General features: G+C 43.2%; 1 protein-coding gene across 1 annotated transcript; it reads right to left on the bottom strand.

Annotated features, from left to right (window-relative positions):
* Positions 1–446: 446 nt before the first annotated feature.
* On the bottom strand, positions 447–10,117 carry LOC115582316 (phospholipase DDHD2-like). Its single transcript, XM_030418231.1, has 17 exons — positions 9,752–10,117; positions 8,337–8,529; positions 7,624–7,820; positions 7,405–7,494; positions 7,173–7,293; positions 6,984–7,073; positions 6,759–6,900; positions 6,418–6,626; positions 6,271–6,332; positions 6,042–6,161; positions 5,858–5,953; positions 5,491–5,667; positions 4,767–4,922; positions 3,746–3,848; positions 3,502–3,639; positions 2,191–2,359; positions 447–2,101 (listed from the first exon to the last, which is right to left on the bottom strand). Exons 1-17 carry the CDS (start codon positions 9,785–9,787, stop codon positions 2,020–2,022), a joined length of 2,181 nt encoding a protein of 726 aa, XP_030274091.1. The 5' UTR covers positions 9,788–10,117; the 3' UTR covers positions 447–2,019.
* Positions 10,118–11,077: the final 960 nt, after the last annotated feature.

Here is an 11,077-nt window from a genome sequence, read left to right on the forward strand (position 1 = left end):
TGGTAACGAGGTTTGGGCTTGTAAACTGAAAACGAGGCTACTCCAACCAACCAATCAGCTACTGTGTATATTCTTCCCTTTACACTCCCTCCTTCATCAGTATTATTATTAATATTCACGAATTAATCTTATATACAGTTTTATTATCATTATCTAAAATAAGGTCTAATGTAATTTCCCATAACTATTTGACAAAGAAGAAGCTAGAGATGCTGTAATTCATGAATATTACCGATTATGGGTGCAAATTGCAAGTTTCATCACAATACCATATCATATCAATTATTTGGACAACGATACGATAGTCGCAAAAAGTAACAAAAAATTTTCAATTATCGGTTATCTGCATTGGCTGATAAAACTGTGCATCCCGAATAAAAACCCTAAAAAAAGGCTCCAGGTTATTTTATTGTGGTTGAAACTAAAAGAACACAAAAAGACACCTGTACTGTTTTATTATGGCACACAGAACATGTAGCCATATTCACAGGGTATTTATTAGGAAAGAAGAACATTTGTTTGTTTTTTACATGCAACAACAGTTTAGTATCAAGTGCAAAAAACAACGAGCCACAGATCATTAGGTCCCGTCTTACTGAACAGAAACAGAGAGTATGATGAGGTTTAAGAAACCGTCGATGGGATAATTGAGTGTTTAGTGCATTTCTCAAAGAAAAATTACATGTTTGTGCAGATGTTACACTCAGAGGGTGTAAATACAGTTAATTCAGAGCTGCTGGGGCCCCAACAGTGCAAAACAGAACAGTCATTAATAAAGTTCACTCACTCAACACAGAGAGTTTCTCAACTTTATAGTCTTGACCTCATGTTACTATATGAAGGTGCTGATTTGTGATATTTCTAACACTGTTTCATGTATATTGTCATATAAAAATAAATGAATCTGCTTTGAAGCATTAATTCTATATAATCTAGTTATTGTGCAAAAAAATCATATGATTTCAATGTGAAAACTCAGAATTGGGTGAGAAATAATGCTCTAACATAACAAAGAAAGGCAAAGCAATACAATGAACATAAGAGACACATGAACACATTTGGTCTACTGGTATGGCAACTGTCTAGGTGGGATAGCGTCTGCATGGGAATGAAGAACAAACTGAGGATTTACAGGAGGACATGGCAGCGACGTGGGGAAGAGAGAGTGGAATAACACATGCAATACATACATATATACACAAAAAGGTCATCAAAAGGACGTTGTAAAGTGTCCGTGTTTCACTTCTTCATTTCTGAAACTACTTCTCTTAGAAGGCAAACTTCACTTGATAGTGATAGTGATAGTGATAGTGGCCGACGTCCACATTACTGTTTCATTACAGAAATGTGAGGAATAGCAGCTTTGGGTTTAAAGTGTCCTTACTGTTGACAGAAACAGAATTTAGCTGCCTGAAGGACTTCTTACAGACAACACCTCCACCTTCATTCATCTAAACAGAAAGTAAACATTTTATGGTCAACCAAATTCAAACTACCGACCCAGTTATTCATGAAGGTGTAGTCTAATGTGAGGTCAGGAGAGAGCTTCCTTGTCAAGAGAGCTTGAAGTTTGAGGTTAAGACAGCTATTATTTAGTTACAGTTCTACATTTTGGTAAATAATCATCTATTCTTGAAGTATTGTGCGTCTTCTGGTTATTATGCTGCAGCTGCATGCATGATATGTCAATAACCGCTGGTAAGTAAAATCAAGAATTACAAATAAAACACAGAAAAGTGTGACCAGGAACGTGTCAGTGATGTTCGGGTGGATTACAAACAATTATGACCTGGTCCTGCAGTTGTAATGTAGGTGGCACCAAGAGATCACAGTTAAAGTTGACTGACATATCTGAACCAAGATCACCTGCTGCGACAGGCGTGGCAGTCAGGTGACACCCAGACCGTAAGGCATTCTGGAAGAGGGTTGTGCAGATTCTGGTTCTGTCAGCTGTCTTTCATTTCCTCTCTTTCATGTTACAGTCGGGTCACAAAAGCAAGTCTTCATTCATAAAATTAATTACTGTTGTGGCTGCTCAAAGGCCACACCTAGCTTGTCGTAGATCTCCTTCAGCAGCAGCAGAGCGGTATCCTCAGACTCCCTGACAGACAGACGGATACAGAGAAACATCATTTATTCCAAGTTTTACAGATACTGTATTCCACCCTGCCACAAGTATGCGTGACTCACCAGTAACACAGATGAGACTGGATGGCAAACAGGTATTCGTTGAAGCTCTCGATGGGTTTTTCCTGAAGCACGTAGTCGATCCGTCGTCCTCCGTTCAACATACCCACTTTAATCTCAGTCGGCTGCGTCTCTTCTGCTGAACCCGAGGACTCTGCCTCCTCACACACTGCTGCAAGGACAGAGGTGGAAAAGGCAGACAACAAAAACAATGATAAGAGTCACCAGCAGCGACCTGCTTTGACCCATAATGCTTGCTGAAATGCAGGAAAATCAGATAATTTAATAAAGAAGAGAGTAGGTGCTGTGTACAATGTCCTCATCTGTCCCAGAGGAGAGTTAGTGAGTGAGTGTTGCAGCATTTCTCTGAATTAGGTTTGCAATTCAGTGAGCATCCATCACTACAGGAACTTTCCACTGTGCGGGGTCATCTGCCTCCAACAAGAACATTTTAAGACATGATTTCAGGGAGTGAAGTACTTTGCGCAATGCTTTTATAGCTGGACTGGATGATTTGATAACATTGCTCGGGAGGCGTTTTAAGCTTTCAGAGAGTTAATCATACGAGTCAGATGATCATGGAGGAGTCGAGTTCAAACATTCATGTCTTAGGTGCAAGTGAGCTGTTGCGTAATTATCAGTCAGGTAGGCCAGTGTTGTGATGAGTACTAATATGTTATGAATTAATTATTGTCTCAAGAGTCTCCACAGAGACCCGGTGTTCTGCTGATGAACCCTGATGAAAGTGCTGACCGCTGCTTCTCATTCATCTTTAATGGCCATTACTGACAATCTACCTCTGCACTTACTAGCTCGTACAACCAATTCCAAGAAAGTTGGGATGCTGTGTAAAACACACAACAGAATGAGATCATTTGCTCATCCTTTTTAACATATATTCAACTGAATGGCACCTAGTAGAGTGTACACCTCCGCAGAGGCCCAGCAGCTCCATTTAATTCAATCAAGCCTCATCAAAGATTATTATCTCAGCTGCACTTTGATAGTTCCAAGAGAGAGAACGAGTTAATTTACTTGTTTTCTCATTTATTCTAGCCAAGTGACCATCCTGGCTTACACTGGAGGTAATACCAGTATTTAAGTCCACAAATCAGCACTTTTACTTCTTCCCTCTTAGCAGTGACTTTCCGCTGAGGCTTGGGCTCAAGGGAAAGTGGTAAAGGGGGCGAGAGAAGCAGGAGCAACCACAAGAGAGGAGGGTGAGAGGTGTACGAAGAGACTCGGTAAGACACACGCTTGCACTCACACATACACTCACACACACACCACAGGCAAGTAAAAGTGCTGTTCTACCCTGCGTCTCTTGAAGGCTTCTCTCTATTGTAGTTTCTCCTTCCTCCACAGGGGGCAGCGCAGCAACTTGTGGTCTGGCAAAAGCCTGCCACGCCGTCCGTAACGACCCCCAAACATTGTTCTTCAAATCCTTTAGTTCTGTGAGACAAAGGTGAACGTGGGTTATCATTAAGCCTACTGAGCAAAAAGCACTGACCACAAAATCGTTGTACGGAGACGAGGAGAAAGAAACAGACGGTCATACCCAGGTGCATCCTTTTGCGGCCTTTGTGGTGAGGGATCAACATGGGCTCCAGATCCACATCTGACACGATCATGGGCTCTATCCGATACGCCACAGGGTCAAACTACAGAGCAAAACAATGGTAGAGATGATTGTAGCTCCAGTACATGACTTATTTCCTATATATAACACATGTGTAGGTTTAACGATGACAAAAGTTAGATTAGACCAGTGACTGCATATGTTTATTTTAAGTATTCTTGGCATTATGTTAATTCTTTGTGACACAATAGGGGAAAAATTCAAACTGCAGTTGTGGCAGATGAAAGCAGGTCTCATCAGGGTTCGTACACATTTTTCAAGGTCAAATTCAAGCACTTTTCAAGCACTTTTAAGGGTCATTTTCAAACTTTTCCAGCACCTTATCGCTGGGTTAAAATACATATCTACAGGAATATATATATATACTCACGATTATTTTTTTCACTTTTTATCACAATTATGTACAATGTATTATGCTGTAAACATCTAACATTCTGTTTTATGATAGCAAAAACTTTAGAAATTAAAGGAGATCACAAAGTTTTATCCCAAAAAAGAGAAGCCACTTGGCGTTCTTCAGGCACACTTGCACCGAGACAAGGAGAGATCTGAGAGCACCTGGTAATTTTCTTTTTTGACATAAACTTTTATCAGCTGTTCGCTTATTCATCAAAGTTTAGTCCAAATTCATCATCAAATTCACCTTCTCCTCAGCCATCCTTCTCTATTGCTACCAGGCTGCTTATGTGATGATACACACACAATGATTTTATTTCTCCTTGTACTAAGCAAACTATCCAGTCTGATCCCAATTTTTCCAAGACACAGAGTCATAATGTCAAGCACTTTCAAGCACTTAAACTAAAATCCAAGCACTTTTCAGACCTTGAAAATGCAACATTGAAATTCAAGCACTTTCAAGGATTTCAAGCACCCGTACGAACCCTGTCTCCTCCTCCTGAGTGCTGAATGTATCCACAGTAACTCTGCGATCACTCACCGGGTGATAGATGTTGTAAAAGCTCTTGCAGGTTGGGAAGGTGTAGTTGGGGTCAACGTGTTTGAGACCGCGAACCGTCAGGAACATCCCGATGGGAGAGCCAAAAGCAAAAAATGTTTGAGGGTGGAAAGCCAGCTGTGGGTAATCAATGGACACCTGGATGGAGAGAAGGTAGCCAGAAATAAATATGGTGTTAAATTTGTTCTAAAATGTTTACGTCTTTGTTCTAAGACTGCGGAGCTATTCAGAGGTTTGGGAAAAAAAACACTTCTCTGTTGCACAGTGGTGTTGGGAACAATTAAACTCCATTTCATGACATCGATACAACATTTAGGGAGTATGACAGCAAGTAAGGAGAAGACCAGGGAGCACTCATGCAGGACTGAATGAGCACTGACAGTGTTGTGGGACAAAGAAGGAAGACTAAAACCACAGCACAATGTAGGAAACTCTACTGCTCATAAAGAAGCCACTACATTTCTTTCTTCTTGAGTTTTCCTTGACCCGACTGTATGTAATGAGAAACTCCAGGTATAGTGAGAACAAAGACGGCCCAGGACAAAGCTTTACGGCACAGGGACACCATGTGAGACACACCGTCCCTTGGCTATACCTCCATTAGTCTGTCCAGGCAAGCAAGAGGAGGAGAGAAACAGGAAGTTGATTTATCTACTGTTACTCGCAAGCATACGTCGTCGTGTCCGTGTCCATGCATGTGTGGTACCTGTCCGATGCCCACGTCAAAGTATTCATAGTCGACAGCGCTGGTGATGGACTGCGCGCTGTGGAACTGGGTCTGCTGGACTGTCAATCCTAAAGACCGGTTTCCATGCGGATCACTGTTCACTTGAGGTGGAACTTGCCGCCCTGCTGCCAGATGTACCGTGCCTGCCTTACAATCCTGGTTAAATTGAGAAATGTAGAAAATTATTTAAACAATACAACGCTTACTTTATATGATGACTATCAATGGCAAAAAAACAACAATCCACATGAATGAGAGAAAATAAGTTAAGAAACAAATCAACTTTAATGGGTTTTAATGGCCGTATGTTCTGATTCCAGGAAGAGGCAGAATAGTTTCGTCTGACCTCTGCAAGACAATTTCTCTTGACGTAGTTCAGGATCTTCTTCCTTGGTCCGAGAGGAATTCCTAAATCTTTGAGATCACAGTCTTGGCAGAGAGCCTAGAAGAGGAGATCCATATGTTTTTAATTATGCATTACACTTTGGTTTGTATGCATGTTGTATGTCTGCTGTGTGTGTGTGTGTTACCAGAGCTTCCAGGTCAAGGTTTTCTGCCTGTAGTGTGTCCAGGTACTGCTGCAGGCCCAGGCTGGAGAGAGTCTGCTCCAGTGTGTCGCAGCTCAGGTGTGAGGGCTCATCAGAGGGCCCCTGCAGTGGGGACAGAAATGAAAACAGATTTATTTATCTATATGAAGAGAAATATACAATCTTTGTATCACTCTACAGGTTTTATCTCTAACTCTGAATGAGACTGTACCTCCTCTCTGGGCTCTGAATCAGTCCTCTGATTAGTTAGCAGGTCAAACAGGATCAGTGAACCTGCAGAATGAGAAACACACGGAAAGAGTGAAGATTTTGTTTTTTAATGATTGTGTGGGAGTCTCTGTGTTTGTGGGCGTCTTACCCAGGCTGTGGCCCACGACTGAAACCTCCCCTTTAAACTCTGGGTGTCTCTGATGGAAGAGGGCGTGCAGCCTGTTGATCTCTGAGGCGACTGTGTCCACTATGGTCTGGCAGTAGGTTGGGCTGTTGTAGAAAAACAGGTCGAGGAGAGTGTCGTTGGTGAAATGTCTCAGTTTGCTGATGCTGGGTAGAGTGATCCTCTGGATGTCCCTGGATAAAGAGGAATAAAAGAGAAAATAATGGGAGGAAAGACAGAGTTGAGCATTTTGTTGCAACCAGTGGAAACACAAGCAGTATTGTGCAACAGAGGAGTCGTTTTTGTCCATCTTTCTCCGTACTTACTCGTCCACACCGGTGGCATCCCCGTGTAAAGAGCTGTGCCAGTTGACCGGGAGGAACTCCACTCTGCCTACCTGACCATCCTGCTGAGCCTGCTTGTAATGAGAAGCCAGGAGGGACAGAGACGCACTCCTGAAGTCACTTACTGGAGAGAGACGAGAAGAAAAGGAGTCACACATGCACGTAAACGTGTGCATTTCTACACAGCGTACACACACAAAAACTTACCGCCCTGTATGATGGACCTCAAGCGCAAGTCACATGCAGGACCGATGCCATGGACCATAAAGACAAGGTGGTCCACCTTTTCTGGTTCACCTGGGAACAGACAGACAAATGAGCCGGTAAGCTGTGGGTAACACATCATGATGGGCTTATATTCTCGTGCATTTCTTACAGGTACACCTACATACATACCATCAGGTATTTCCACAGCGATGTTGTCCACTCCTCTCTTGACAGTTCGAGGCCTGGTCTGCTCCGAGGGTGAGGACGCCCACTCGTCCTGCAATCCTATTCGCTTATACTGCATAATCACCTGAGAGAGACGTAAGGAAATGGAAGAGAAGATGCTCAGTAGATGTACGAGGTGGTTTTGGTGCGTATTTTATTACAGCGGACAAAGAGATGCTTTAACAGCAGGTTTTACTTTGGGATTGTGAAAGATTACAGTCTCTCCAGTGGGGAACTCCAGTTTCCTCTTCCACTCGTCCAAAGTTACTGCGATCATATAGGCCTCCTGACAAATCGGAAGGGCAGGAACCAAAGACGAATGCGAAAAGAGAACGTGAGCAACAAGCAAAGTAAGGAAGAGGATGAAGTCAGAAGTTGTAGGAATGAGCGGCGTGATGATTCAGTGTCAAACTACCTCCAGACTTTGGCTGATGTCCTCAGGGTAAGGCATGAACCTGGCGTCTTTGTTTCCTTTATAGAACCAGGTACAGCGGCGGACTTCAGTGGGTGCTTGCTCCCAGTAAACAGCGTAGCGCCTCCTTTCCTTGACATGTACGTCATACCGCTCTCCATCCACAGCCACCACCACCTCCTCCTCCTTCTTTTCTCCTGCTGCAAAGTAAACAAACACATACACCATCAGATACAAACTGATTTCAAGCAAAGAAGCTATGAAGATAATTAAGTGCGCTGGTGCTGCGCTTTAGTTCTGGTAATAGGGTATGTTCCCTGATGTTCTACATACGGTATTTGTGTCAAAGCACAGTTGAAAAAAAAGGTACATCAATTCATTTTTTATGTTATGCACTGATTCTGGACACTGGACTTCTGCAGCAGCAGCACCACCAGGAGGATAAGTGCACACTTCTCAAAAAATATGGGCAAATAATGTAGGCCAAGGAAACGCCATCCTCTCTCACTTTGAACGAAGAGACTAATTTTGTCAAAGACCCATGGACGGACACGGTGACACAGATGTGCCATGGGAATTTCAAAATAAAGGTATAACTAAACGATGGCGGCAATATGAATCGATGTTTTCACTTTGGATCGATGCTATCGGATTGTTAATCACTGAATCGTGTGTATCGATCCGGATCGATGTATCGGAACACCCCTAATGCATACCGTTGTCGCAGGCGTTTTGCAGTTTGTCAGAGTCCTCCCTGCTGAAGGGAAGCCAGGAGGCGTTGTCGTCAGCCCGTCGACAGAAGAACCAGTGAGGCTGCACCTCTTGATAAGGAGCTGGTCCCAAGTCCATGTCAAGCATCTCAGAGGAGGACACAGAAGAGGGCGAGGCCTCGTCCACCACAGGCGACACCTGGAGAAAAACGATGACAGCATGCCGAATCAGTGTCACTTCTTCATGTCAGCAATATTTGCTCAGAATCAGAGTCAGAATTACTTTATTGATCCTTGAGCTGCTCCCCATTCACAGTCCCAGAAATACACAGAATAATAAAAAACTATAAATAAGGAAGAACAAAAACAAGAAATGTACTTTTACAAGAATATATACATTTATACGGTGTAATAAATAATGCTACAGTTGAAATTTAGCTTATAGCACATCGTTTGTCTCATCCCAGGCGAGGACGAGACAGCGTACAGGGCCGAGGTGGAGGAACTGTCGCTATGGTGCTCAGACAACAACCTGACCCTGAATGTCCAAAAGACAAAAGAACTCATCATGGACTTCAGGAAGAACAGACATGACCACACCCCCCTCCTCATAAATGGAAAACAGGTGGAGACTGTCACCACCTTCAGGTTTCTGGGCACCCACATCTCCGCAGACCACTCCTGGACCTGCAACATCAGGGCCCTGGTTAAGAAGGCTCAGCAGCGACTACGCTTCCTGCGTGTCCTCAGGAAAAACAAACTGGACACAAAGCTGCTGCTGGCCTTCTATCACTCCTCTGTGGAGAGCGTACTGACGTACTGTCTGGGTGTGTGGTACGCAGGCTCAACAGCCGAGGACAGGAAGGCGGTGCAGAGGGTCATTAACACTGCCCAAAAGTTCATCGGCTGCCCTTTGACCAGCCTGGAACACATCGCCACATCCTGCTGCCTCAGGAGAACCAAGGCCATCAGAGGAGACCCCTCACACCCTGCCTACCCCCTGTTTGATCTGTTGCCCTCTGGGAGACGCTACAGGTCAACAAAGTTCCACACCAGCAGGTTGACGGACAGCTTCTCCCCCTGGGCCATACGAACTACAAATACGAACGGATACACTCACAAACCCCCCCACCCTGACAAAAACAAACCCAGTCTACCTCCTCCGACCTCCCTTTAGCACCTTAAAGGGCTATATATATATTATTTATTTATATTCCTATTTGTTCTATGTGTTGCTTTTTTATTTGTTGCTGCGGGAGCACCCTCAATTTCATTGTACCCTCCAGTACAATGACAATAAAGACTATTCTATTCTTTTCTAGAGAGGAAACAAGCATCCAGAGTCCTCCTATTGCCTCAGAGTGTCTGACACTCAGAGCGAGGAGTAGATTAGTGAAGTTAGTAAAAAAGCAGATACACACCTGTGTTTTCCCTCCTTGGATGTGTCCACTGTTCATGTCTGTAGCTTGGAGATAAGTAAATGCAGAAGTTTTCCACGAAGCTGAAGGCACCAGACACCATCAGACAAAGCAATGGACAGTCAGATAGGACAGGATCAGGCCTCTTCTTGGACAGACAAACAAAGCCCTGTTTGATTCTGTCCTCCTGTACAAGCTGTCTTGTCCCTCCTCTGCCCACAGCTACAGCTCGTAAACAACCAGCTATCACTCAACATCCCACAGAAACAATGATGTCAGTCAGACTTTACACCCTGCTCCTCCTGTTTCAGGGGGTTGAAGATAGCAGCTTGCCACTGCTTGACACAACAACGGAAGTACGTCATGCGCGCGACAATGACGACATATTTAAGTGCGCAACAACAAGCGGTAGCCATAACAACCCGCAACAACAGAGACAACAGGGAGACGAACAGACATTCTGTCCCGGTGAAGGAGACGTGTTGTGAGTTAGAAGAACCTCTTCTCCGGTTGACAGGCTCGGTTTTCAGTTGGATATTGGACGGACATTCACTCCGGAGACACCCAGCGGCGCCTCCTCCTCAGTTTCAGCCAGTATTGGCAGCCGGAGGACGGTTAGCTCACCTCCCGCTGGACGCTGACTCAGGAACCATCACTAAATGACCGTATTGTTTGTTTGATTTACACAAAAACAAAGTGTCTTCATGCTGAATTGATGATATATTATGATTAAAATGTTTAATTAACTTATTCTGATTGCCAATGTGTAATTGTTTTATTTGTTACATCAATACTTGTTATAAAAATTCAACATTTCTTTCCAATAGCTTTCATGTCATGTGACCAAGTGACTCCAAACCAATGCCGAATTGTATTACTAAATGGGACAAATAAGAATCACCTCTTTTTATAAAATTTTACTGCTTCTTGTATTTTTTTATCAATATTTCTTATGAAAATTCAGTTTTTTTCAATAGCTTCGGTGTCATCTGACCCAGTAACTCCAAACCAATGCCGATTGTATAACTAACTGGGACAAATAAGACACACCTGTTTTTATTACATTGTACTGCTTATTTTATTGTATATGAATATTTATTATGACAATTCAGCATTTTTTTTCCAACAGCTTTGGTTTCATGTGTCCCAGTGACTCCAAACCTATGCCGAACTGCATTACTAAATGAGACAAATAAAACACCTGTTTTTATTAAATTTGACTGCTTTTTCTATTTTATATCAATGTTTATTATGAAAATTCAGCAGTAAGGGCAGCCCAGTATGTACTTACAGTAAAAAGAGAGTATGTGATTCTGTATACACATGAGA

This window comes from Sparus aurata, chromosome 5 (assembly GCF_900880675.1).
Source record: "Sparus aurata chromosome 5, fSpaAur1.1, whole genome shotgun sequence".
Taxonomy (NCBI): Eukaryota; Metazoa; Chordata; class Actinopteri; order Spariformes; family Sparidae; genus Sparus; species Sparus aurata.

Bases quoted from the DNA above. Each gene is read 5' to 3' on its own strand.
- LOC115582316 (XM_030418231.1), bottom strand. From the start codon at position 9,787: ATGAACAGTGGACACATCCAAGGAGGGAAAACACAG. The intron at 6,627-6,758 runs GTAAGTACGGAG...CTCTTTATCCAG, and splicing joins GATGCCACCGGTGTGGACGA to GGACATCCAGAGGATCACTC. The intron at 3,640-3,745 runs GTATGACCGTCT...TTTGTCTCACAG, and splicing joins CCGCAAAAGGATGCACCTGG to AACTAAAGGATTTGAAGAAC.